This window comes from Struthio camelus, chromosome 1 (assembly GCF_040807025.1).
Source record: "Struthio camelus isolate bStrCam1 chromosome 1, bStrCam1.hap1, whole genome shotgun sequence".
Classification (NCBI taxonomy): Eukaryota; Metazoa; Chordata; class Aves; order Struthioniformes; family Struthionidae; genus Struthio; species Struthio camelus.
In genome coordinates, this window is record NC_090942.1 from 200,324,921 (window position 1) to 200,347,444 (window position 22,524).

General features: G+C 39.8%; 1 protein-coding gene across 2 annotated transcripts in view; it reads left to right on the plus strand.

Annotated features, from left to right (window-relative positions):
* FLT1 (fms related receptor tyrosine kinase 1) overlaps nt 1-22,524 on the plus strand; it is a 112,481-nt gene that overhangs the window by 35,241 nt on the left and 54,716 nt on the right. For both annotated transcript variants that reach the window (XM_068930165.1, XM_068930166.1), the window contains exons 8-11: nt 1,951-2,068; nt 4,059-4,228; nt 4,630-4,789; nt 20,499-20,613. In XM_068930165.1, coding sequence (XP_068786266.1) covers nt 1,951-2,068; nt 4,059-4,228; nt 4,630-4,789; nt 20,499-20,613 — 563 coding nt within the window. The remainder of the gene's footprint in view (nt 1-1,950; nt 2,069-4,058; nt 4,229-4,629; nt 4,790-20,498; nt 20,614-22,524) is intronic.

A 22,524-nucleotide genomic window follows, 5' to 3' on the forward strand; every position in this document is an offset into this window, starting at 1 on the left:
TATCTTTAAATCTTGACACAGAGTGCATGTGAATTTATAGCATAGTAGTCTTGGGTACAAAAAGGTGGGAGGCCACAGAGAATATGCGTCTTTTGTTCTAGGATTGCTTTTTCTTGTTGGCAGTAGACTTGTTAATGAACAGTTAGATCACTTTTGTCTGCTAAGTACTGTGATGACCCTGTACTCAAGTCAGTTCTGACAGTAGCAGTAAGTTAAACCATAGTTTCCAAATAAAAATATACAAGCTTAATTTAAATAGAAGAATTCCAGTTTCTCTTCTGCAGTATTCATCCCTTGTTTCTTAGTTTGAGTGAACAAACGTTTCGAGGAACAAATGAATGAACTTTCCCATTGTTTGTTCATTACTGTTCAGTGTGAAACATGAAGAAATAGATACACGTACTCTACACAGAGCGCATACCCGCTAGACTATTCAAAAACTGAAACAAGCACAAGATAGTGCAACCCAGTAATGTGGTTTTGCAGTGGGAGACTTAAACTAGTTAGTTCTCTGTGGTCTGCTTGGGCTGCTTGGGCTTCTGGATCCGGAAGTCCATAAGATCTGGAGATTCCTGGTATGATTTCAAGCTTATGTGCATTGGGACTCCATGAGAAGCTACATTCTTCGTGGCATTCTGCTGCAATTAGGATGACCCAGGATCCTTGGAGCTTCATTGGTATTAATGGTAAAAAGCAGGTGGTAGGTTTCCCCTACGATGGATGACCCGTGGTCAGAATCTTGATTTTTTTTCCAGGTGTTTGGTGAAGCCTACCTTCTTTCTCCCATCTTGAAGTGTGCACTAAGCACCAGATGACAGTACTCACTGGGAGTCTTTCCGTTCATTTTCTCTATTTTAATCTTAGTCTAAGTAAGTCACTCAGAGCACAGGATGAATCATGATATCCACTTCTTACATTCTCAAATAAATAAAGCCTGAAGCCATCAGAACTTGATTTTATAATTAAATTTAAAATCAAAGAAGCTGGAACTGTTGAAAGTAATGAATAAACCCTTATTCTCACGGATACATTAGCCTATGGGATATCCATATTAGTAAGAGTGAGATTGTATCTTTAGGTTTAACTGACTTGGAATTCAACTGCTGAGTTATCTTGTGCATGTTAGTTTCAATGTATGCTGTAAATGCAACTAAATATTGCACTTATTTGATGGATATCAAAAATCTATGTACAGTCCATAATATGATTAAATATTGCACAGTGGGTACTACCAAAGGACACTCAAACAAATTTTGAATATTTTTACTTTGTGTAAGTGCTTTTTGGGAAAAAAGTTTTGCCAATGTATTATAAAAATATTGCGTTGTATTGCCTCTAATGAAACCAGACAACTTGCCAGCAAGTTTATGGGGCAGTCCAACTGGAAAAGCCTAAATTCCAGCAGGCTGAGATTGTTCCAGTGAAGTGATGAAGATTTGTCTGTTTGATGAAACAGCTGTTCATCAATGATAAAGAAAGTTTCTGTCCTTCCCTTCGCTGGCTCTCTGAAGATCACTCAAATCCTCTCTAGCAGAATATTTTATTTTGAAATGTTCATTGATTCTTGCCTTTTAAGGGTGAAGGGGTCATCTGTTCCTCTAGTTCAGCTTCTCCTGCACTATGGACCAGCTTATCTCAAGTAGATGCACTTGTGTTGAAACCAGTGCTTTTTTTTTGGACTGAAACAAACTGTGCATTTGGCTAGAGTGTACCTTCTGCAGGCAGGTCCATGGCCTGGGAGCTGTATCTTAATTTCCTGTTTACTTGTGGTAAACTTCTACATTTTATAGATCTCTAAGAATTTTGGTTTTATTCTTGGTGTTGTGTGACCACCAACATTGTTAAAGACCATTTTTACTTACATGCCTGTTCTTTTAGTATAGCAACTCTTTTTGCAGGCTGAAAATCAGTAATATAGGTACGCTCTCTTTTTTTTTCCGTTTCTTTAAGATAAAATGTTCATTAATTTGAAACATCGAAGAAAAACTGCGCTGGAGGCTGTAGCTGGAAGAAAATCCTATCGTTTGTCGGTGAAAGTGAAGGCATTTCCCTCACCAGAGGTTTTATGGTAGGATAACAGTTACTTCCACATATAATTCCACACAGGGCCTCTTCTTAGAAGAAAAATAATACCTTGGTAAAATACTCAAATGAGATCCCTCAACTGACACCAACTGGCATTAATATTGTACAGTTTTACTGGACCTTTCAGGGTCTTCCTGAATTTTAATAATTTATGAAAATATTATTTCCATTTTGCAAAAGGAAAGAGGAAGCCCAGATTGTTTAAAACTCCGATCCTCAAATACGTTAGATACCTGTTTCCTATTGCAATCAATGGACACCATTCAGTTAAATCTACTGCTCTGAAGTGATGCACTCAGGTTCACTCAGACTCATATATGAGACCTGAACTTATATTTTAGACAGTGAGAGAAAAGAAAGCTTTCCTTAAAGTGACAGAGTTGAACCATACAGCTGTGTACTTCTACAAAAGCAATGGAAGCTGGCTTTATTATATGGCGATCCACGGATTTGAGGGACTGGAGCTTTCACTTTGGCTCAAATACTACATTAAGGAAACTTTTAAACAGTTTTTTGTATTAGCTCAAGCACCTTTATATAAAACAATGTTATCTATTCATGATCTCAAGGCTTTTTTGTTGTTTAAATCATTTTAAATAGCAATAGTTCTTGCTCAATTCATTGCACTTTAACAAAGGGTGTGTGACAAGACTGATTAAGAAAACAAACCAAACACACATGAACAGCTAGAGTTCACATTACTCCCAGACAGAATTTATTTTTGCTCCAAACATTTTGTTTTGTTTTACTCTCTCCTTTGCATTTACAGCTCCACATGGAAAATTAGACGGAGAAAGTGGAGCTGATATTCACCATTCATACAGTATTTTCCATTCCGTTAATGTTTGGGCTTCTTGACTACTCATACAGCTCCAAAACTTCTGAAATGCAGAAAATTCCAACTATACATAAGGGTTTTTTGTTTTGTTATGGTTTGGTATTCTGTTTTTTACTGTGAGGATGGTCAAACACCAGAACAGGTTGCCTAGAGAGGTTGTAGAGAGTCTCCATCCTTGGAGATATTCAAAGTCTGACTTGACACAGCCCTGAGTAACCTGCTCTAGGTGATCCTACTTTGAGCAGGTGGTTGAACCAGATGATCTCCAGAGGTACCTTCCAACCCCAACCATTCTGTGATTCTTGAAATGCAGATACAGGGTAACACTGTCCATAGTCCTTAGACCAAATTTTCAGTGCTTTTGTAAGGACTGTAAGACTTTCTTGCAAATATTTACTAAAACATGGAATCAATTTAATTAAGTCTATTATCATATTGAAACTCTATTGCACTCTTCTACTGATACCATGCCAGTCTTCATATAGCAAGCTATTGAAATGTGCTTCATGCCGTATTTTAGACATGGAAAAAAAAATCTGCTTATTCAGGAATCTGTGTGTGAGCAACACCTAGTACTTTCTGTGTTGATTTTCTGTTATCTTTAAAAACATCCACTTGATAGCAGGATATCTGATTCTTAAATGTTTATCTAATCTACTTACTCTTCCTCTTCCTAAAATCACAGCTGTGCTTAGGCTACTATAATACTTTGTCCTGGGATGTAGTCTGAAGTCATAAAGAAGAAACAGTTACTATTAGATGATGCAAACTTTATTTGCACGAACGACTTTTACCCAGAATGTTTATCTTGTAGACTAAATGGAGACACAAACATGGCAAACTGAAATCTTCAGAGACAGAGCTGCAATTTTGATTAACTCTCAAACACTAGAGAGTTCACTACACTATCAGATCCCTATCAATGTTAACGTATAGAATAGTATTCTTCGAAGTACTTTATAAATATTAGCAATCATCTTATCTGTAAGTGAAGGATAATCTTCTGGTAAACAGAATCTCAGACCATAAACTTGATCCTCGACCGAAGATTGAGAAATGTCATGAAATGGAGTAAAACAGGCTGTTTAAGCAGCACTGTTTGTCAAAATGTTGCTTTCTGGAACTCTATTAACAGGTTAAAAGATGGGCTACCTGCTGCTGAAAAGTGTGCTCGGTACATGGTTAAAGACTATTCATTAATCATCAAGGATGTTGCTGAAGAAGATGCTGGAAACTACACTATAATATTGAGCATACGGCAGTGGAACTTGTCTAAGAATCTTACCGTCACTCTAACAGTAAATGGTAAGTTTACAGTATGTTCCCACTCTTCTCCTAAACATGTGAATGCCAGATTTTCAATGAATGCTTGATCGTGCACAGCTCAAGTAGTTATGACATTTCTCATTGATTTTCATGGACCCAAAACCAAGCCCCACGCATGGAGTGATAGACCCATCCTGGAATCAGTGGATGGGCACTGGTTTTCATTAGAAGGGCTGCTGTATTCCATGGTCACATACTTGTTCCTGATGACTTAAATGTGTTAGTAACTGCTCATCTGACTCATCTTAGTCCTGCTGTTTTGATTTGTTCTCCTGGGATTTTTCTTACTACTCACCCTGCAGGAATGTAGTATTTTCAGGATCATGCAATACATTTGAAATGAGCTGCTTTTAATTTTTTCCAATTTTTACCCTTTACAGTGAAACCTCAGATATATGAAAACGCTGTGTCATCATTCCCTGATCCCAATCTGTATTTACTGAGCAGCAAACAAGGGCTAACATGCACCGTTTATGGTATTCCTCAGCCTAAAATCACATGGGTGTGGTATCCCTGTAGACAAAACCATTCTAAAACAAGGTAGGACAGCTTCCTTACTTGTATTTGGTATGTCTTCCCTTACTACTACACTTAAATATTTCCTTTTACAGAAATTAAGCTTGAAATGGCCATTGTTTAATTAGCAGAGTTTGTATATTTTAATCAATGTATTTTTTAAGCAAAGTATGTAGGCAAAATGTAGAGTTCTCTGCATCATTATTTGAAAACGGAGGGCAGAGTCATTGTTTTGTACTGATACTTACATTTACAGTTCATTTCTATCCACCCATTGCAATGCTCAGAGGCAATAATTCCATTTTAATTTTATGGGAGAAGTCTTGTAGAGAACATCTGGTAATGCACACATGCTTTCTAGTGTTGTCATCAATGAGGAGATTCGCCTGTGTTTTGTTTTCTGAGTTTTTTTTTTTTTAAATTCAACAGAAATAATCTAAAAGCTTTTTCTATTGTTAAGGTCAGATCTGTCTTATTATATGTTGTTGACTCATAGATTCAGTTCACCAAGCCAAATGTGCCCAGCTCTCTCCAGATGATATTTCAAAAGAGTAAACTACAAATGACATCATCCAAACTTGCTTGATATTGATGTAGTGCTTAACTGATCCTCGTTAACGTCTTTCACGTTCAAGCCTTCTTTGGAACTTTGTTTCATGTGTTGACTCATTTATCAAAAGCTCTTCTCAAATCATGAGTCCTGACACAGTCTTAATAATTAACACTTGACATCCACTATTGAATTAATGTTAAGATACTGGTGGAGGGTTCAAATATCAGCCTGTTTGGAACACAGCACCTCAAAGACATTTAAGCACCTAATGAAAATTTAGGAGCCAAAGTCTCTCTACTTTCAGTTGAAGTTAATCTCTTTACATAGGATTTACCTTCTTTAACACCACCATTGAGTTGGGTTTCAGCGCCAACCAACAAAACATTTAAGCACATGCTTAACTGCAAGAATACAAGAAACCCGATGAATTAAATAAGGCAAACAGCTTACTTCAAATTAAGGATGTTCACAAGTGCTTTCTGGATCAGTGGAAGAGTGGTGAGCACTTCTTAGAAGCACACATTATTTTTGCCATTATGCCTTTCTTTGGGATTATGCAAATGGCAATGGATTTTTGTGCCCCTCTCACCAAGAGGTGGCACTAGCAATCTCTCCTTTTGCTCTCATAGGTATAACCTGAAATTCTCCATTTCAAGGACAGGTGAGGTCAGTATTTTCTCTATCTGTTATGTTACCCTAGAAGCAACCGTTGAAAACTTCTGAGTAATAACTTAATTTTGCTTCTAGGTAAGGTATAAGACGAAAGAAATCACAATGTCTTTTAAGTAGAGAAGCCCTGTGAAAGGCACATAAGAAAAATTTGAATCTTTTAGGGTTTTTTGAGTATTTATACATTTCTGCAAAGTCTGAATTGAAATCACAGTGTGGTGCTGATAAACCAATTGTTTCTTGTTCTTTGGGAATTTGAGGTGTGCTCTTCCATTGCTTGTAAAAAGAGGGAAATATATGACACAGATCTGCACTACAACACAGAAGATCATGTCATCAGCAGTAAAAATTAATAACCTCAAGCAGGTGTTTAATAATGTGCTAAACTGTGGACTCAATTAAATGGTAATTAGAAGTGTGTTTTAACAGGTGATCAAAGGAGAAATGTAATAATTTAAACATGAGCTATTGGCTCTGTTACAAGCTTGTTTCCAGATACGCTTCCAAATTTCCTTCATAATTGTTCTGTTACAATTCGTTTTGACCCCCTCCCCTTCCTTCTCCTTTAAATGCGCATTGAAGAAGTAGAGTCTGGAGAACACAGTTTGTAATGCTTTGCATAGGATGAGTTGAATTACTCCCTCTGAAAAAGAGGGTAACAATTAACTATCACATGAAGACAGATATACCTGAATGATTACTTTTTGTCTCCTGCTCCAGGAAGGGAGCAAAATGGATTAGTCTGCTCATGCTGACATCTATGCCAGTTTAGGTATTCTCACTGGAGAACCTGTTAATTCCAGCTATTTTCCTGTACTGTCCTCCACACAAAAGGACTGAGTAGTGACACAAGGGGATGTTTGCTGAAGCAATAGATTAATGATGCAGGTACCTTGTGCAGCAGACCAAAAATGAATCTTATTTTCCCATTAGAGCCCTTTCTTTGAATTTACCTGCCCAACATTAGGTTTTCAAGGCTTTGCTCTGTTTGTGATCAGCAGTGGGCAGTGCCTATTTCTGTGCACAGATGTAAACATTTTCGCCTTAAGTCGATAACTCCACACAGCTTGCCGTGATTCATTGTATTACAGCAGTGATCTTGATCAAGTATCAGGGTCCTAGTGGACACTGCATACACTCAGAATAAGAAGATGCTCAGAACAAAAAGATGCTCTTGCTGGAAAGACCTTGCACTGCATGCTTCTGTTTGCTCAAAGATTTATATATGTGCTTAACTTTATATCACTTGAGTACTATCACTGAAAAGAAGGTAATGATTCACAAAGTTGAAAATCAGATGTTTTCATTTTTGAAGGAATATAGACTATAGGTTCTTTAATGGAAACCATTACTGAAAGCCAGAGTACTCTGGGTGTCTCTTTCAATTTCTGTTCCAGACAGTACTTCTGTTTCAGAAATCTAAAAATATCTCAGTGAATTCTATTGCTTTTAAAGAAAATGCATATTATATTAATACTTTGAGATTAATATAATACATAATATTATCTAATATTATCTAATATAATAACTCTCCTCTCCACATCTTTTAAGCCAATAATAGGAGGCCAGCCAAATAGCTTCCTTGGTTTCTTCATAGCAAATTTTTAAAAATGCTGTAAAATTGCTTAACAAATTTGTCTTTTTGGAAAGCAGAGAGATCAAAAATGTAATTAAAATTCCCTAGTCTTTATTTTCTATTAAAATTGCTCTGCTCAAACAAAACTTTTTTTATATACTCTCTAGGTAGCTGGACTGATCAATAGAAAGATTAACTTGTGATGTTCAGCTCAGCAAGGAAACATACAAAAAAAAAAAAAAACGGGGGCAAAAAGCAATGTTCTAGGTTTTATTTTAAAGCTTGTTGAGAGCCAGAAAATTCAGAAACAGCAGGCAAAAGTAAGTGGAAGATGAAATGAGAATAAAAATAAAACACAATAAAAAAAGCTTAAATATTAGTCTTTCTTAAATGACTATCATTTTTCTCTGAGGAACTTCTTCTCCAGTGTTAGCTTACCCCAGAAAAAGCAGCAGATATGAACCATGTTCCAAGCTGGGACCTGCCGTGGCTGACCAGCTATTTCAGTAGTTTTTCCTTGACTGGGCAGCCCACAGTTGTTCAGTGGTTATAGCAGAGGAGAATTTTGTCCCAGAATATCGATTAGCCTCCCCAGCCTCACTGCTACCACAGTGGAGCTGTTCCTTCTGGCCTCATCTTCGCTGAAGTTTGGAGTGTGTCAGATCAGGTGCATGGAGGGGCAGCTGCAAGAGGGTTTGCTGTGGGTCTCTAAAGGCAGCAAGGCTGGTCTCCTGCCCAAAAAAGCATGACCTTTGAGTGTCTCCGTGCCTGGAACTTGCTTGGCATTAATGCTCCTTGACTCGAATCTCTTCACCAGATTCATGTTTATCTTGAAGTAGTCTGGCAGAGATTGCCAAGAAAAACACATGGACTATTGATATTGTTCAGTGTCACCACTGGCTTCCTCAGCTCTCACCCAGTGTCATTTGGGGGCAGTTTCTCTTTCTGGACATTTCCACACAGGCAGTTCAAGAAATATCTCTATCATGCTCTGACCAAGGTTTGACTGATCAGCCCTTCAGAAACTGCCAGAAGACGCAACGCTGACATTTTATCCCGGGTGTTTCAACTCTCCCAGCAATACTGCCTCTCTGTCTCCTTGAACTATCAGTTATGTTTAGCCTCAAACTAAGCATCAGGTTAATAACTTGCAACCCTGCCATGATGTTAATCTGGAGGGTTTGGGCTCTTATTTTTTTCTGTGTGTGTGAGAGAGAGAGAAAGAGAGAGAAAGAAATACACCAGTATTGCAGTGATATCTACAAAAACTGTCACTGGAAAATAAAGTTAAGTACATATATAAAGTCACTGATTCTCCTCCCCAGGCTGTAGTGTCAGGATATGAATTCTTCTCAGTGATAAAGCCACCTGAAATTATTTCTGCCTCCACTTCCAGCTTCCTCTCACTTGCTCCCACTCCCTTCATTGTGCCAGCAAGACCACAGGCAGCCGTGAGATAGACTGTATTGGAAATGAAGGGGTTGATGCCAGAACCTGAGGACAAAAATGGGCAGCAGAGACCAGGGTATTGCTGGTGTTGCTGCCAGAGACCTCATCTCAGGAAATCACAGAGTTCGTTACGCTCTGGTGTGGATCCATTGTCTTCAGTGAAATTGCTACTGATTTGACACAGAGTGATAGGAAAGGAATATTACCTCCTTCCGGGGCTAGTCTACAATGTTAAGGTAGGGTCATGTAAATTACTTTCTGCATAAATAGCTCTCCAGCGCTGCAGAGGGAGGAAGAGGAGTGTGCCATGGATCACAGTGAGGCAAAACCTCGATGTTTTCACTGAAACCTCTGCAGAGATATAAAAAGTCTGAAGCTACATCATGCATCATGAAAGTTCATAGCCAGACTCCCACCAGCTTCAGTGAAAGAGGAAACAGGCCATGTGTACATAGCAGTCTAATTGCATTTCTGCATTGTTTATGTCAGTGTATTAATAAAGGATGGAAAGGCAGAATCATTAGGATGGGCTTGGATAGATTATCAGGGGAAACTAGGTTTGGAACATCAGTGAGGTATGTAAAATTAACAAGTAAAGAACAAATGTTAATTGTACTTAATTAGAAATGTAGTGAACCACCGAAATTTAATTGTGGATGTCTGCAAACACTGATGCCCATTAGTTTGTCCACAGTGACTGTTTTTGTTCCCCATGCCACCTTCTATTTTCGGGAAGGGGAAGTCTGAGTCCTTAGAGCTGGTAAAAGTAGGTCAGACGCCATTAATAAACAGGTAGTTCAGAAATGCCTTTGTTTAAGTTGACATGTGGCCAGATCCTCAGCTGTAAATTCACATTGGCTGAGGAGCTGGCTGGTGGCCTTTGTGCCTTCCATTCTCTGTTACAAGAAAATCCTCTTACAGCGATCTGGTAATGTAAAGGTACTTAACACGGGTACATTAAAAAAAAAAAAACTAGTTATTTTCTTGTTTTGCTGAGCTTGTGGAAATAGATTGCTGCAACTAAGAATCAGGCCCTGTACTTTTCACATGTCTTTCTAAAAATGCAGAGGAACATACACCGGCTTGTACACTGTGGCAGTGTCAGCTGCAGAGAATGTGAGGTCAAAAGAAAGAGGGGGAACTGAAATAGCTTCTGAGTTACCTCAAACTGAACACGCAATGTGCTGAAGCATCTTGTCGTACACTGTAGCTCTCCAGTATGAGCCCAAACTCAGCGCCTGTTCATGAACACCTTCTATCATCTGAAAACAGCTAAGACTGAAGAAGTAGGACGATACCCTTGTCCTCAATCAGCAAGAGGCGAAAGACCATTTTTAATTTTTTTACTTACATATGGATCAGGCCTGACATATTTGGCAAGCTTATTTATCTATACACTACCACACTATACACCTAGTACAGTTTGCCATAGTCCTCAGGGTAATGTAGTGAATGCACTGATGAATCTACTGTGCTTTTTGTAAATATTTTCAAAGGTTTCTTTATGGCTCTTAGCTGAAGCAAAAGCTTAAGCATTCAGATTTCGGTATTGCTACTGTAAATCAAAGTTTTTTAAGTTTAGTAGAAAATGTTTTAGCAGAAAATGCATTATATCTTTCAAATTAGTCATTGGTCAAACCGAAAACATGAGGAATACAGTAACATCCAAAAGGCAGAAGTGCTCTGCTTAATATCAAATTTTTAACCTTCACTTTCCTATTTTTTTTTATTTGTCGTCCCTTATAACCATTTTTTCCCTCTACTTTCTTTTTCTTTAGTTCTCTTCACAGGCTGGTCCCTTGGCTTTATTAGGGACAGTCTGGCACCCGTTCTTAAGGAAGAACATACAGGGATATCCAGACCGTTGGCAGTGATCGCTTGGGCTTTTACTCACTTTAGTCCAATATACAAAAAATTTGAGTGCATGATGTTTGGGACGTAGGAATAGTATATCCGTGCTGGAAGGTGTTGTGAGCGAGTTCCTGTGTGCTGGGTGGGAACGGCAGAGCCAGTGGGATGCCTCGGCGCACAGCCAAAATCCTTCTCCTGTGCTAGCCATCCAGGGCACTGACAGCCATGGTTTTTGGCTGAGGAAGGCAAAGGATCAAACTGTGTATGTGCTTAGGAGTGACTATGAATGGAGGACTATTACTGGACTGAGTACTCCTTTTATAAAAATATACAAACTTGAGTTAGCATCCTTTTTCCTTTTACGTCTACTCCTTTCAAGGGTACTTTGCAGAAGGCTTTGAACAGACATGAGGTAAGACCTTACTCAGAAAAAAATACTCAGTTAAAAAATAGGAAACAGAAGTTAGGAGGGAACAGCCAGTTCTTGCAGTGCAGGGAGGCCACCAGTAAAGTTTTTCAGGAGCTGGTGCTGGGATCTGTCCTTGTCAATATGTTCAGAAATAACCTGGAAAACATGGTAAGGACGTGACAGAGTTTGCTGATGATACTAAGTTATTCAGATTTGTTAGGTTGAGGGCTCATTGCAAAGAAATGCAGAATTATATGAATCTGAATATCTCTATGATAAATAAAATTCACTGAAAATAAATGTACATGATCTACATAGGAAAAAATAATCTGAAATTCAAATGTAAAATATTAGATAGGTTGCTGACCACTACTACTATAGAGGGAGATCTGAGAGCTGTGATAAACAGTTCTGTGAAAGCGATCACCATCAGGAGCAGCTTAAAAAGCAAACTAAGTGTTAGGAATTATCAGGAAAGAAAGAGCAAAACTGAGAGCATCGTGATAACTCTATATAAATCCATAAATTACCCACATCTGCTCCATGCTGGGAGCATTTCTGATCCTCCTCTCAAAGGATGCAGCAGAACAGGGGTGCAGCACACACGCAGTTTGATCCTTTGCCTCCCTCGGCCAGTGCAGGCTCTGAGAAGGACAACAGGAAGGATCAAAGGAATTTATGGGAATGAGAGGAATGTATGAGGAAGAAGTAAGGAGGGAGGTCAGGACTCTGAGGCCTGAAAAAAGGTGACTTAGGGGATAGGCAATAGGGATCTACAGACTCATAAGGGCCATAGATGTCTGAGGATCAGTTGTTTAAGTCTTTTCCAGTTTAAGAAGTAATGGCCATTAAATAAAGCTAGGAGGAGCCTAATTTAGAACAAAACAAGGGGATGGCTCTCCATACAGTGGGTAGCAGATCTGTGAGACTCCTTGCCAAAGGATTTTTTGAATTCAAAAAGTCTTTCACAGCTTCAAAGGGAGAGCAGACAAATTCAGGAGGAATCCACTGGGAGTTAAGTGTAAAAACGGCCTCTGCTGCAGGAAGGTCTTAAGTTGATAATAATTGGTGACTGGGGGAGTGTTAGGAGGAAATATCTGAAGTAAGTCTTGTTCTTACTCATCACTAACCATCTGCTTATGGCCATTGTTGAGACAGGATACTGGGTAGATGGATCCTTGGTCTTCTGTCCACGTCTGTCAGTATTTTCCCTTTACTTCCTGTTTTCCCTCTAGTCGACTCCCCTCTCTCCTTAAAAATGTTTCCCTCCATTCTTTCTCACCTCTTCCTTGTTTTCTGCCTGCACTTTCAGTCCATGGCCCCAGTCAACCCAGAGGTGCTCTCAGACTGCTATTATACTGTTGCTGAAAGTGGACCATCTCGAAAAAAACACATCAGTGCGGCAATAGCTCTTTCATCTCCTCTGCCAGTCACTGGAAAATTGAATGGATGTTAATTGTGCTTCCAACTTGCCAGAAAAACAGGGAGAAACCGTTCCTTTACAGAGCCCAAAGGATCCGGTCAGGATAGCAAAGAAAAGGCAGGGAATTTCGGCTTTATGAGAATGAAGGCTTTGTGCAGACCTGGTTCTTGGAAAATTGTAGATGTGAGGTTATGCCTCAAAGTTCAGTGAGTTATTTGGACTGACTTGTGCAGGGAAAATAGCTTGCAACTGCAGGGTCTGCATGATGTCCTGGACTTTATATATGGGGATAATATTTGAAAACAGAGAAAACAGAGAGTAAGAGTGGCCATTGTATGCAGACTTTTCCTGGTCTCTCTCTCTTTAAGCTTCAGACTGACCTGCCAAGTCAAAAAAAATCCTCTTTCTTTGTGGACTGCATAGACCATTAAAACGAAACACTTTTTTCTCAGCAAGAAGCTCCAGGTTCTTGTGATAACTTCATGCTTTGGGCCATAATTCTATAATTGCAGCCAATATTCAGCTCCGCTGTGGAGAAAGACAGTTGGTGCTCTCTGAGAGAGAAAGTGAAGGCTGAGTCACAGTGACTGTACAAGAGATTAGAGTAATTGCAATCTAGCAAAGGAGGGAACGGAGGCAGACAAGAAGGAAGGAAGGAAGGAAAGATTGGCTGAAATGTGATCGGGTGCTGCATCTATGAAGACTGCTATACAGTGTGTAGCAGGAAACAGAGGGTCAAGAAGCAAAATATAATTATCTGATAACAAACTCAAGGTGAGAAAATTTTAAGTCACCTCAAAACATGCAGAAAAAATGAAAAATTACTTTCAAATGTTAGCATGTTCCCTAATGGTCCAGTGGCCTCAAGAACTGGCAAAGCAATTGGAAGCACAATTTTTTTTTTTTTCCAGCAGACCTATGCCCATGTCATCTTCATGTTCTGTTGTGGATAGCTGGTATTGGGCTCAGGTGAACAGATTTAGAAATGGTTTTTCTGTGGAAATGCTAGTGTAGGCTGATGAAAGGGTAAAAGGTGTAATAGGTAAGAATGCTCTTGATCTTTCTGCTTTTTTTGAGATAATTCAGGCCAATCACCCTTCTGTGGTAGCATACTGGTATAGTTCAGGAAAAGCCATCATGTTTGGAAAGGATAACTGTGAAAGGGAAGTGTCATGCAATTATCTGGCTGCACACAGTTAATGGCAGGAAAGGCAGTATGCAGCTGGCAAACACTTTCTTTTTCCACAGAGCCATGGCCATATGCAACAAAGCCATGAATATCATATATCCTACTGCTCTTAATGATGTAGTACCAAAGATACTCACCAGGAGAAAGAGCATCTGGGACATTTGGGATTTTCCCTGGAGAATGTACTTTCCCTCCAAATATCCCTCTCAACAGAGCCGTAGATCCTACAAAACAGAAAACAGCTCAATCCTCGCTTTGGCAACTGTGCAGTGCACTAAGGATCCAACCCAGCCTACTGCATAGACATCACCAAGAAATTCTCCAGCTACCCTGCAGCTCATCAGTGAATAAATTCTGAGCGTGGCTAATAATGTTCTTTGCCACAGGTCTGCCTCTGCTCTGGGGACTGAGAGCAAGGGGTAGGGGTAGAAAGATCCTGCCTTCTGGGAGTTGTGAGGTGTCCAAATTGACGTGGATTGGTAATGTCCCATCTGTTCTTGATGGACAAGTGTTGACATTGCCATGGGCACCAGTGGGGACCAATGACACTGAGAGCAGAGAAGTAAAGGCATTTGAGCCACTCTCACAACTCTCAGCAGAACTTTTCGCCTGACCCCCATTGTTAACCTCCAAACCAAGCATAAATAGACAAACCATACATATGGTACAAAAGGTATCCAGCTCCTACCATTTACAGAAGAATTCCTCCAAGCCCACCAATCTGCATACTTCATAGGTGTATGTGTATTTGGGAAGATACCTGGGGTGAACTCCCAGTTCAGTTGGAGCTAACTGGAGTTTTGCCACTGAATGCAGTGGGGCCAGGATTTCAACCTTTGAATGACTATTTTTGAACTGCAGCAAGAACGCTTGGATGATAGCTCTTTAATAGACAAGTGCATTATAATGTTACAGCCAAAGGTAGTCAAGCACGCTGGCCGGGTTCCAGTACAAGTTCTCCCCCTCCCCCATAAAGCACGTTTCACAACCTGTACATGCTCCTTGTTACTATTTTGCCTCTCTGTTTCCGGCCTCAAAAGTGATTCAGTATTTCTTAGGACACGTGTCTACTCCAGCCCTGTGCTACCAATCACACAGCAGGGAACACTAACATGTAGAGAAGTCAAGACCCGTGTCATTCCAATTTTTTTATACCCTCCAAGTGGAAAACAGTTCCTATATATTCTTTACAATTCCAGGAATTTCCAGAGTTCCTGTCTTAAAATTAGTGTTGTCATTATCTTATCGTTATCTTGAGAGATGTGCGTCAGCCTAACTTCAATTCATAATACTGTTGCTCAGATGTTGCTAAAAATTATTCAGTGTCTTAAAACATGGTAGAAAAGAAAGAAACTATGCCAGTTCATCAATCAGTCTCACAAATGATCACCCTCAGTAGCAGGATATCCTTCTCTTGCTCCTAGTGCCAGTACAATCTCCAAATTTTAACTCAATTAACTAGAGTGCGACCAAGACTGCCAGTGGCTTTGCCAGGAGGCATACTTGAGAACTGAATGGGATTTTTCATGAGGAAAAGGCTGTAAAGGCCTCTGGTGTCACGTTAGAGGACTGGGAGAGAGGAATTGAAGAGATAAGAAGACAGAAGACGGTGAATGTTTTTCCAAGTGATATGAGGATCTAGTCTTTTACACTGATATTTATCACTGCGTTACTGGAACTGCAAATTGTAGAACTGTCTCCAGGATGGGGAAGGAAGACATGTCTGGGTACAAGCTGGGTCTGGGGCTTTCCTCTAGGACTATGAATAACTAGATAAATCTTTTACCTCAGCCTCTACACTCCAGTATAAACCGCTGGGGTGATAACAGAAGAACCATTTTTATCTTGAGATCAGTAGTTTCACAGGCAGGGCTCTAGCTTGAAGCTGGTTTGCAGTTTGACTCCAGTTAAATATATCAAGATGACATATAGTACACTCTTACCCTGGAAACTTTTCCCCATCGATAGTTATAAATATACCACACTATTGTGCTTGGCATGCTGTATGCTAATAGAGGTGAGGGCTCTGAAACTCATTAGGAAAGGGAGCGGGCTGCAGAGTGGAGTGAGGACAGCATGAAGCTAAGGTTGATAACCATGGCCTTGTCCAGAATAGGCCATGGGAGTTTTCTTATCTCACTTTGGCAGGAGGTGCTGTTAGCTTCCTGTGCGAAATCAGGAGCATATGCTGCTTTCCTCTTGTTGTTTGGCTTCCTCCGCTACACAAGACGGTTCCCAGCACTGTGATTATCTTTGCATCTTCAAACATGGCACACTCTGCTTCCTCAAGAGCTTGATGTATTCTTAAGAATCAGGCTGGCTCCCCTCCCCCAAACGACTTCTCAAGGGCTGCTGTGTGTGCCAGCACCACAAAGCAGAGTCCGTTTTTAAAGCTGGACTTCTGGTTGCATAAAAATCCCAGCCCTTTCAAAGAAGTGTAAATTCTTAAAGCGAAAAGCAGTGAGTAAGTCTGCCGATGGTCTCGAGTCAGCCCTTTAGAGAGCAAGGAGCTTCTCCGACCCCGCATGCAGCCTCGCAGCGTGCGCTCTGAGCTTCCTGCGGCTCTGCAGTATCGGCTTTGCAGTTCTGACCCCTCCTCCCCCCTTTTCAAAAGTGCTTCTTTCAAAATCCACAGGAGAATTAATGGCTTCTGTTTTTCCAAATGAATAGCCTATTTCTCAAGCTCTTGACACAAAAGACTCAAGGGTTCCTCCGTATGCGTGCGTGCCTCTGCGCATGTGTGTGTGTGTGTGTGTGTGTGCGCGCGTGCATGCAGACAAACGCACGTGCAAGCACGCACACAGGCACATGGAAAAAACTGCTTAGAGGATGAGAAACCTGCGTTTGATATCTCTGTGCATCTCTCCCTGTCTGCAAAATAATGGTGAAAAGACGTTCATTATTTCACCTTTTTAGGCTGTAAGCTCTTTGGGGAAGGAAGAGGTTATATGTGTGTCTGTACAAGTGCTGAGGGTGGCATGATTCTGATTCTTACAGCCAGAAAGAGAAGGATCCTTAAATCATGATCACTCTAATTCTCCTAGCACTAGAATTAGTCAATGGCAGAATTAGTGGTAGATTACACTGATCTGAGCTTGCATAATATGTATAAATATATATATATGTGCACACACACACACAGAGTATTTATTATATAGGACCTCTACATGTCTATAGTAGGAACCACAAAGTAGGACCATGAAAGGATTTGCAGAAAAGCAGGTGTAAGGACTGCTTAGAAATGTACTGGCAGAATCTTAGCTTGTTTATCAACCTCTGTGCACGCTCTGTGCTTGTTCACTAACCTGGCAGTAACCCTGCTGTACACGTTCCTGAATACACAAAACAACGAGGCTCATCCCAACAACAAAATATTTCAGGAATTCGTGAACGCCAGAGGTATCTGGAGCAAGATTCAGACGCTCAAAATTCGGTGGGATTTCCCTACAAGCACAAATACAGAGAGTGCTTGTTACACATAGGAGACCCTTGGTATTTTAGTGAGTGAATAATTTGAAGGAACTTGTAAATTCTTTATAAGCCATAAAAACATGTAGCTGATGTTATCTGAGGACACATACAATGAAACTTCAACTGAACTAATTAGAAGATGATTGTGTATTTTAGTCCCAGCCAGAGCAAATTTTTATACTTTCATTCTTTTCTACTTCTTTCCAAGCATCTGTGCTTAACACAAACATTTGGTTTGATGACTGCATCTAAGTTTAGGAGATTTTTTCTTTTTCTATTACAAAATGCCTGTTGTTAAGAGCTGAAGTCAGATTAGGAGACATTTAATTACTCCCATTTGACCCTTGCCCATCTCTAACCAATGTGTCTGGCGTAAGCAACGGCCTCCTGGCACTGCTGAAAGCAGCAAGAGGCAGGATGACTAAGTACTCCTCTAACTAACCAGCTCAGGAGACTGAAGATGGCTCTTGCTCTGTTCTTAAGCTAAGTTTGTGTATTTGAGCTTAAGGTGAGGAGAGAAAGTGTCTTGTTATATATCCAAGGGATGAGTCTGAGTCTTGTTCTAAGCTTTCCCTGGCAGCCGTGCTTCAACTGATCTGTAAGTGCTTGCTGATCAAGCAGACTGTTGGAGCTGAAGGGGCACAGTACGGTGGTAGTTACATCTCCCACTGTGTACCGCCAGCTATAGAAGCTGTTCGATAATGTATTCTCAGCTTGACTTTGATTCCTTTTTTTTTAAATTAAAGCCATGGGCAACAGCTATTAAGTAAGTGTATTCGATTTTCTACTATAATGGCATTAGCATTGTAATTGGCAGTTTGAAGATAATATGGTATGTGCAGTTAGCAGAGTTCACATATGTGCCTCCAGGGCTAATATTTCATCTTGTGTTTTACATGTGTTTTCATTGTTATTGTGCTGTTATTGTAATTATGATGATAGTTTGTGTTATGGTATTAACAAGTAATCAGCACCCCATTGTATTAGGCATTAACAAGCACATAACACTGTCCTCACCCCTAAGACATTGCAACTCCTTTTCAAGGACCTACAAGGAAGAATATAATAATAAGTAAACCTAAGGGTCACAGAGCTGAAAGAAATGAGATTGGAGATGGAGAAGTGATTTCTGAATATGCATTATACCTTCTCCCAGTCCTTTTCCAGAACGTGTTTCTCAGTAAGGACGTTAATTGCACAGAGGACAAATTTTCAACATTGTAACAAAGAAACATGAATATATTCTGTAAGGAAAAATAAAATTTTCACCTATCTGAAAGGATGAAAATAAAAAAATGACTCGTTAGTATAAATGAAACGAGATTCTGGAGCCTCTATCTTTCTATACAGAGATTGCTGCAATATCCAGTCACAAGGATGCGTCTTTGGTACTGCCTATTTTTATGCCTCTGATACATCATGAACTAAGTTCTGAAATCTGCTATGGCAGGGAAAAGTCACTGGCCCACCTATATTGACATTTCTCCTGAGCTCTTACAAGACAAGACTTTTTAAAAGCATTAAATGTGCAAAATAAATGGGATCTACCTCTCTAAATAATTTTTAATCTTTTTTTCCCCCCCATCTGAATAGATCAGCTGTCTTCATACAGCTGTCTTTCACCACTCTGACCACAACTGTTTCTTCAAAACTGGCTTTAAAACCAGGGTCTGCAATCTGTGAAATAAATGATCGTGTGGTTAGGGCTTTCTTGCCATGCTGTTGCTCCCTGTCCTCTCTCTGTGCATGAATGACCACGGCCTGCTCCTGTTGTTTGACTTGTTTAGCTCACTGAGTCTCTCAATACACATTAAGAAATTTAGGCGGACGATTATATATCTATGCTTGTGATTACAGTCCAAGTAAGTTTACATACTGTCATTTCTTTAAGCTGTAATATCAGCTAACACACTGGTCAGTTTGACACAACGCTATACAACTAAAAGCAATCACATAAAGCTAGCATATAACGGATACTATAAACAATTCAGAGTTTAAGCAAACTGCACAGTTAGCTGAAGGGAAATGAACCTCATTCTTTGGTCATGATTGCAAGTTACCCAGTCACCAGGCTGTAAAGGTCACTTCTGCAAACAACCCATGTATGTATGTCGGAACAACTTGATTATGGATGCTACAATTGTTATCTTTAAAATCCATGGTAGATCAAAGGAACATACTGTATTTGAAAGAGCTTGACCCTGGTGAAGGGTTAAGTTCTACTATTCAAGCTGGAATTAAAAAAGCAATAACTAGATTTTGGATAAAAAACAAAACTAGATGTCCTGAAAGAACAATAGGGATGGACAGAATTTAAGAAGCATTCCAACATGCTTATTTCCATGTGTACCAAATTAGGCTTTGGGAAACAAATTAGCTCTACCATGACCACACCTGAATGTTCTGATTATAAGCCAATTTGTTGTGTAAGGCAAAAACTTCTTTTTCCTGAAATTTCCATTCATTAGCAAAGAATCAAATTCTTTGATTTTTTCAGGTAAAATGAACATTTGAATCTCTTTGGCAGTTAAAGATAGTTTTTTTTAAATTGTATTTTGATAATTTGAAAGATTCTGCATATTTTTATTATGCATCTTGCAGTCATTGAATCACAGTATTGATAATCAGAAATGAGAACTCACATCATTTTCCATGGTAACAAAAAGAACCTGCATATTATGAAATTTCATCCAATACGTTATGGAATAGAACTTGAAAAAAATTTAAGTTATCTTGAATTTTAAGGCTGAAAATAATGCAAACTCATACTTAAAGCCAAGCCTGAACTCTCATAATGGCTGAAAACTCAGGAGCGTTGGAAATGGGACATTGGTCTCGCATAGCCCTGTATTTAGGTTCAGATTATAAATTCTAACCTGACTCTAAATTTAACCTATGGTGGGTTAAATGTTAACACTGATGCCGGGGAAATTATATTTGGGAGGGATTGCAGAAGTGGATCTGATTTTCAGGCTCCAAACCTCAAGATTTTATGAAACGTAAATATAGTTGCCTAGTGATCACAGCACCTGCAGTTCTCCTGGGTGATCATTGGCTCTAGAAGAATTGTTTAAGCTCATGTATTGAATGTTTCAGTCTATTACCAAATCAATAAAGACTCACCTAATTTTTGTTGTCTTCAGACATGGCTTTTGCTCCTATACCGAAGGATCTTTCATCTTGAAATCTGGCAGCAGCATAGGAAACAGAATCCAGAGCATCACAGCACGAACGGCAGTAATTGAGGGCAAAAATAAGGTATGATTACTGGGAGAAAATAACTCTTTTGTGTGAAAACATCAGTTGAAAAGATACTTCAAGCTGCTATTGAGTGAAAAAGCCAGTATTGTTACATTGTTAACTTTTGAAGACCTGCGTGCATGCAGATAACTTCTGCACATGCAAAGACAGAGTTCGGTATTTATCTACTGAGATGCAGAGGTGAACTTATCTCTGCATGCAGTCATACTACGGTAAGAGAGATGACAGGAGAGTGTATTGGTGGGGTTCAGCACATTTAGTTACTTAGAGCTGGTCTGCAGTATCTTGGGGCAACTCAAGAACACAGGCATAGAGTTCCAGGCCATCTTGTCTTCATTTTGTGCCATTGCACAATTTCCCGCTGTTTTTCTTATGAGAATAAAACAGTTTACTCTCATTAGAGAATTTATTCACAGATGTGGTCCAAGGCTGCTAGATGATCAGATCTTCTTTTACAAGAAAAAAATTTAAAGGAACAAATTAATCTGGATTGTAGATGGAAAGTTTTTAAGAGTGATCTCAGTTAGAGACTGCGTGGTGGGATTCATCCTGTCTGCATTAACTATCTCAATGTTAGGTGTCTAGTCAGAGTCAAACATCAGAACTACCTTTATGGGTCGTGGTGACGTGCAGGTACTGCTGAAAGATGACTGATCCGGTCCTGAGCTGTTGTCTAATAGTGGAGAGAGAGCCAATGAGATTAGCTTGCCAAGAGCTTTGGAAGGTTCTACATCAGTTATAACCTTTAAATCAAGATGTTTTCCTAAAAGATGCCCTTGATCACCTGCACTTTATTGGATTCATCATCAGAATGATTTGATGTGGTTGGGTAGGTAACCTGTGCTGTGCAAGCGCTCTGGCTGAGATCCACAATGGTTTGCCACTATCACAGGATCTGGTTTCAGTCTAGTTTGATTCGTGGCAGTAATGACTAACATGATTATAGAGCTGAAAGCCTACCTTATTCTAGACCTGTAATTTTCTAGCATCCTGAAAAGCTTCTTGTTCTTCCAAGTGAAGGACAAAGGAGATATTAGGTCTTCTTTTCTTGATGGATGCCTTCAGCTGTCTTTAGATGAAAATTGGTATAAATTGTAATTACTGTCATGTTAGGTCCTTTTCACACACCACAGCATAAACAGGGCTTTGTATGCAGCCAGGAATCAGGCCTGAGAGTGCATTTTCTCCTGCTATTGTATTTTTTAGGCGTTACCACAGCTGTTCATGGCACTGTTCCAGTGCATGGGAATGGGGTGGGTCCCTGTGAGGCATGTGCTCTGCTTAGCTGGCCACCTCTACATGGTCGAAGATCAAGGCGAAGATGGGAGCAAACAGCTTCCTAAGGGAAACTGTCATAGGAAAGCACAGGGAAAATGAGATATAGAGAGGGATTTGAAGGAGAAAAGGAGAATTATTTGAGGTAAAGGAAGACAGGTGGTATTCCAAGGAGGAATGATGAACATAAGGCAACGAGAACCAGTTGTTTTCCAGAAGGCATCTAGCCATGCTATGAATGAAGTCCTACCTGCCCACAGGATGCAGAAGGAGCCATCTAATAACCAGACCTCATTCTCCTTGTGTGCCATGCGTTTTGGAGACAGCAGAAGAGGAGTGGCTGAAATGTCAGAACAAATTCCAGGCAACAGTGAACAAGTTCCTCCTTGGAGGAAGATGCTAACGATGGGTCCTTGCTGCAGGACTGCAGATTTTGTTCGAACACTGTGGCAAGCAACTGTTTTTTAAAAAGTACTCAAAAATGAATCAAGGGATGGTCCCTGCATAGGTAACATAGAAAGTTTTGCAATGAAACTCAGTGGTTCTCCTTGGTATTCCTTGTCTTCATGCTATTTAGCTCATCGCAGAAAGGTCTGTCCTACTTTATCCGTACTAGTCTTTACGGGGAAGAGG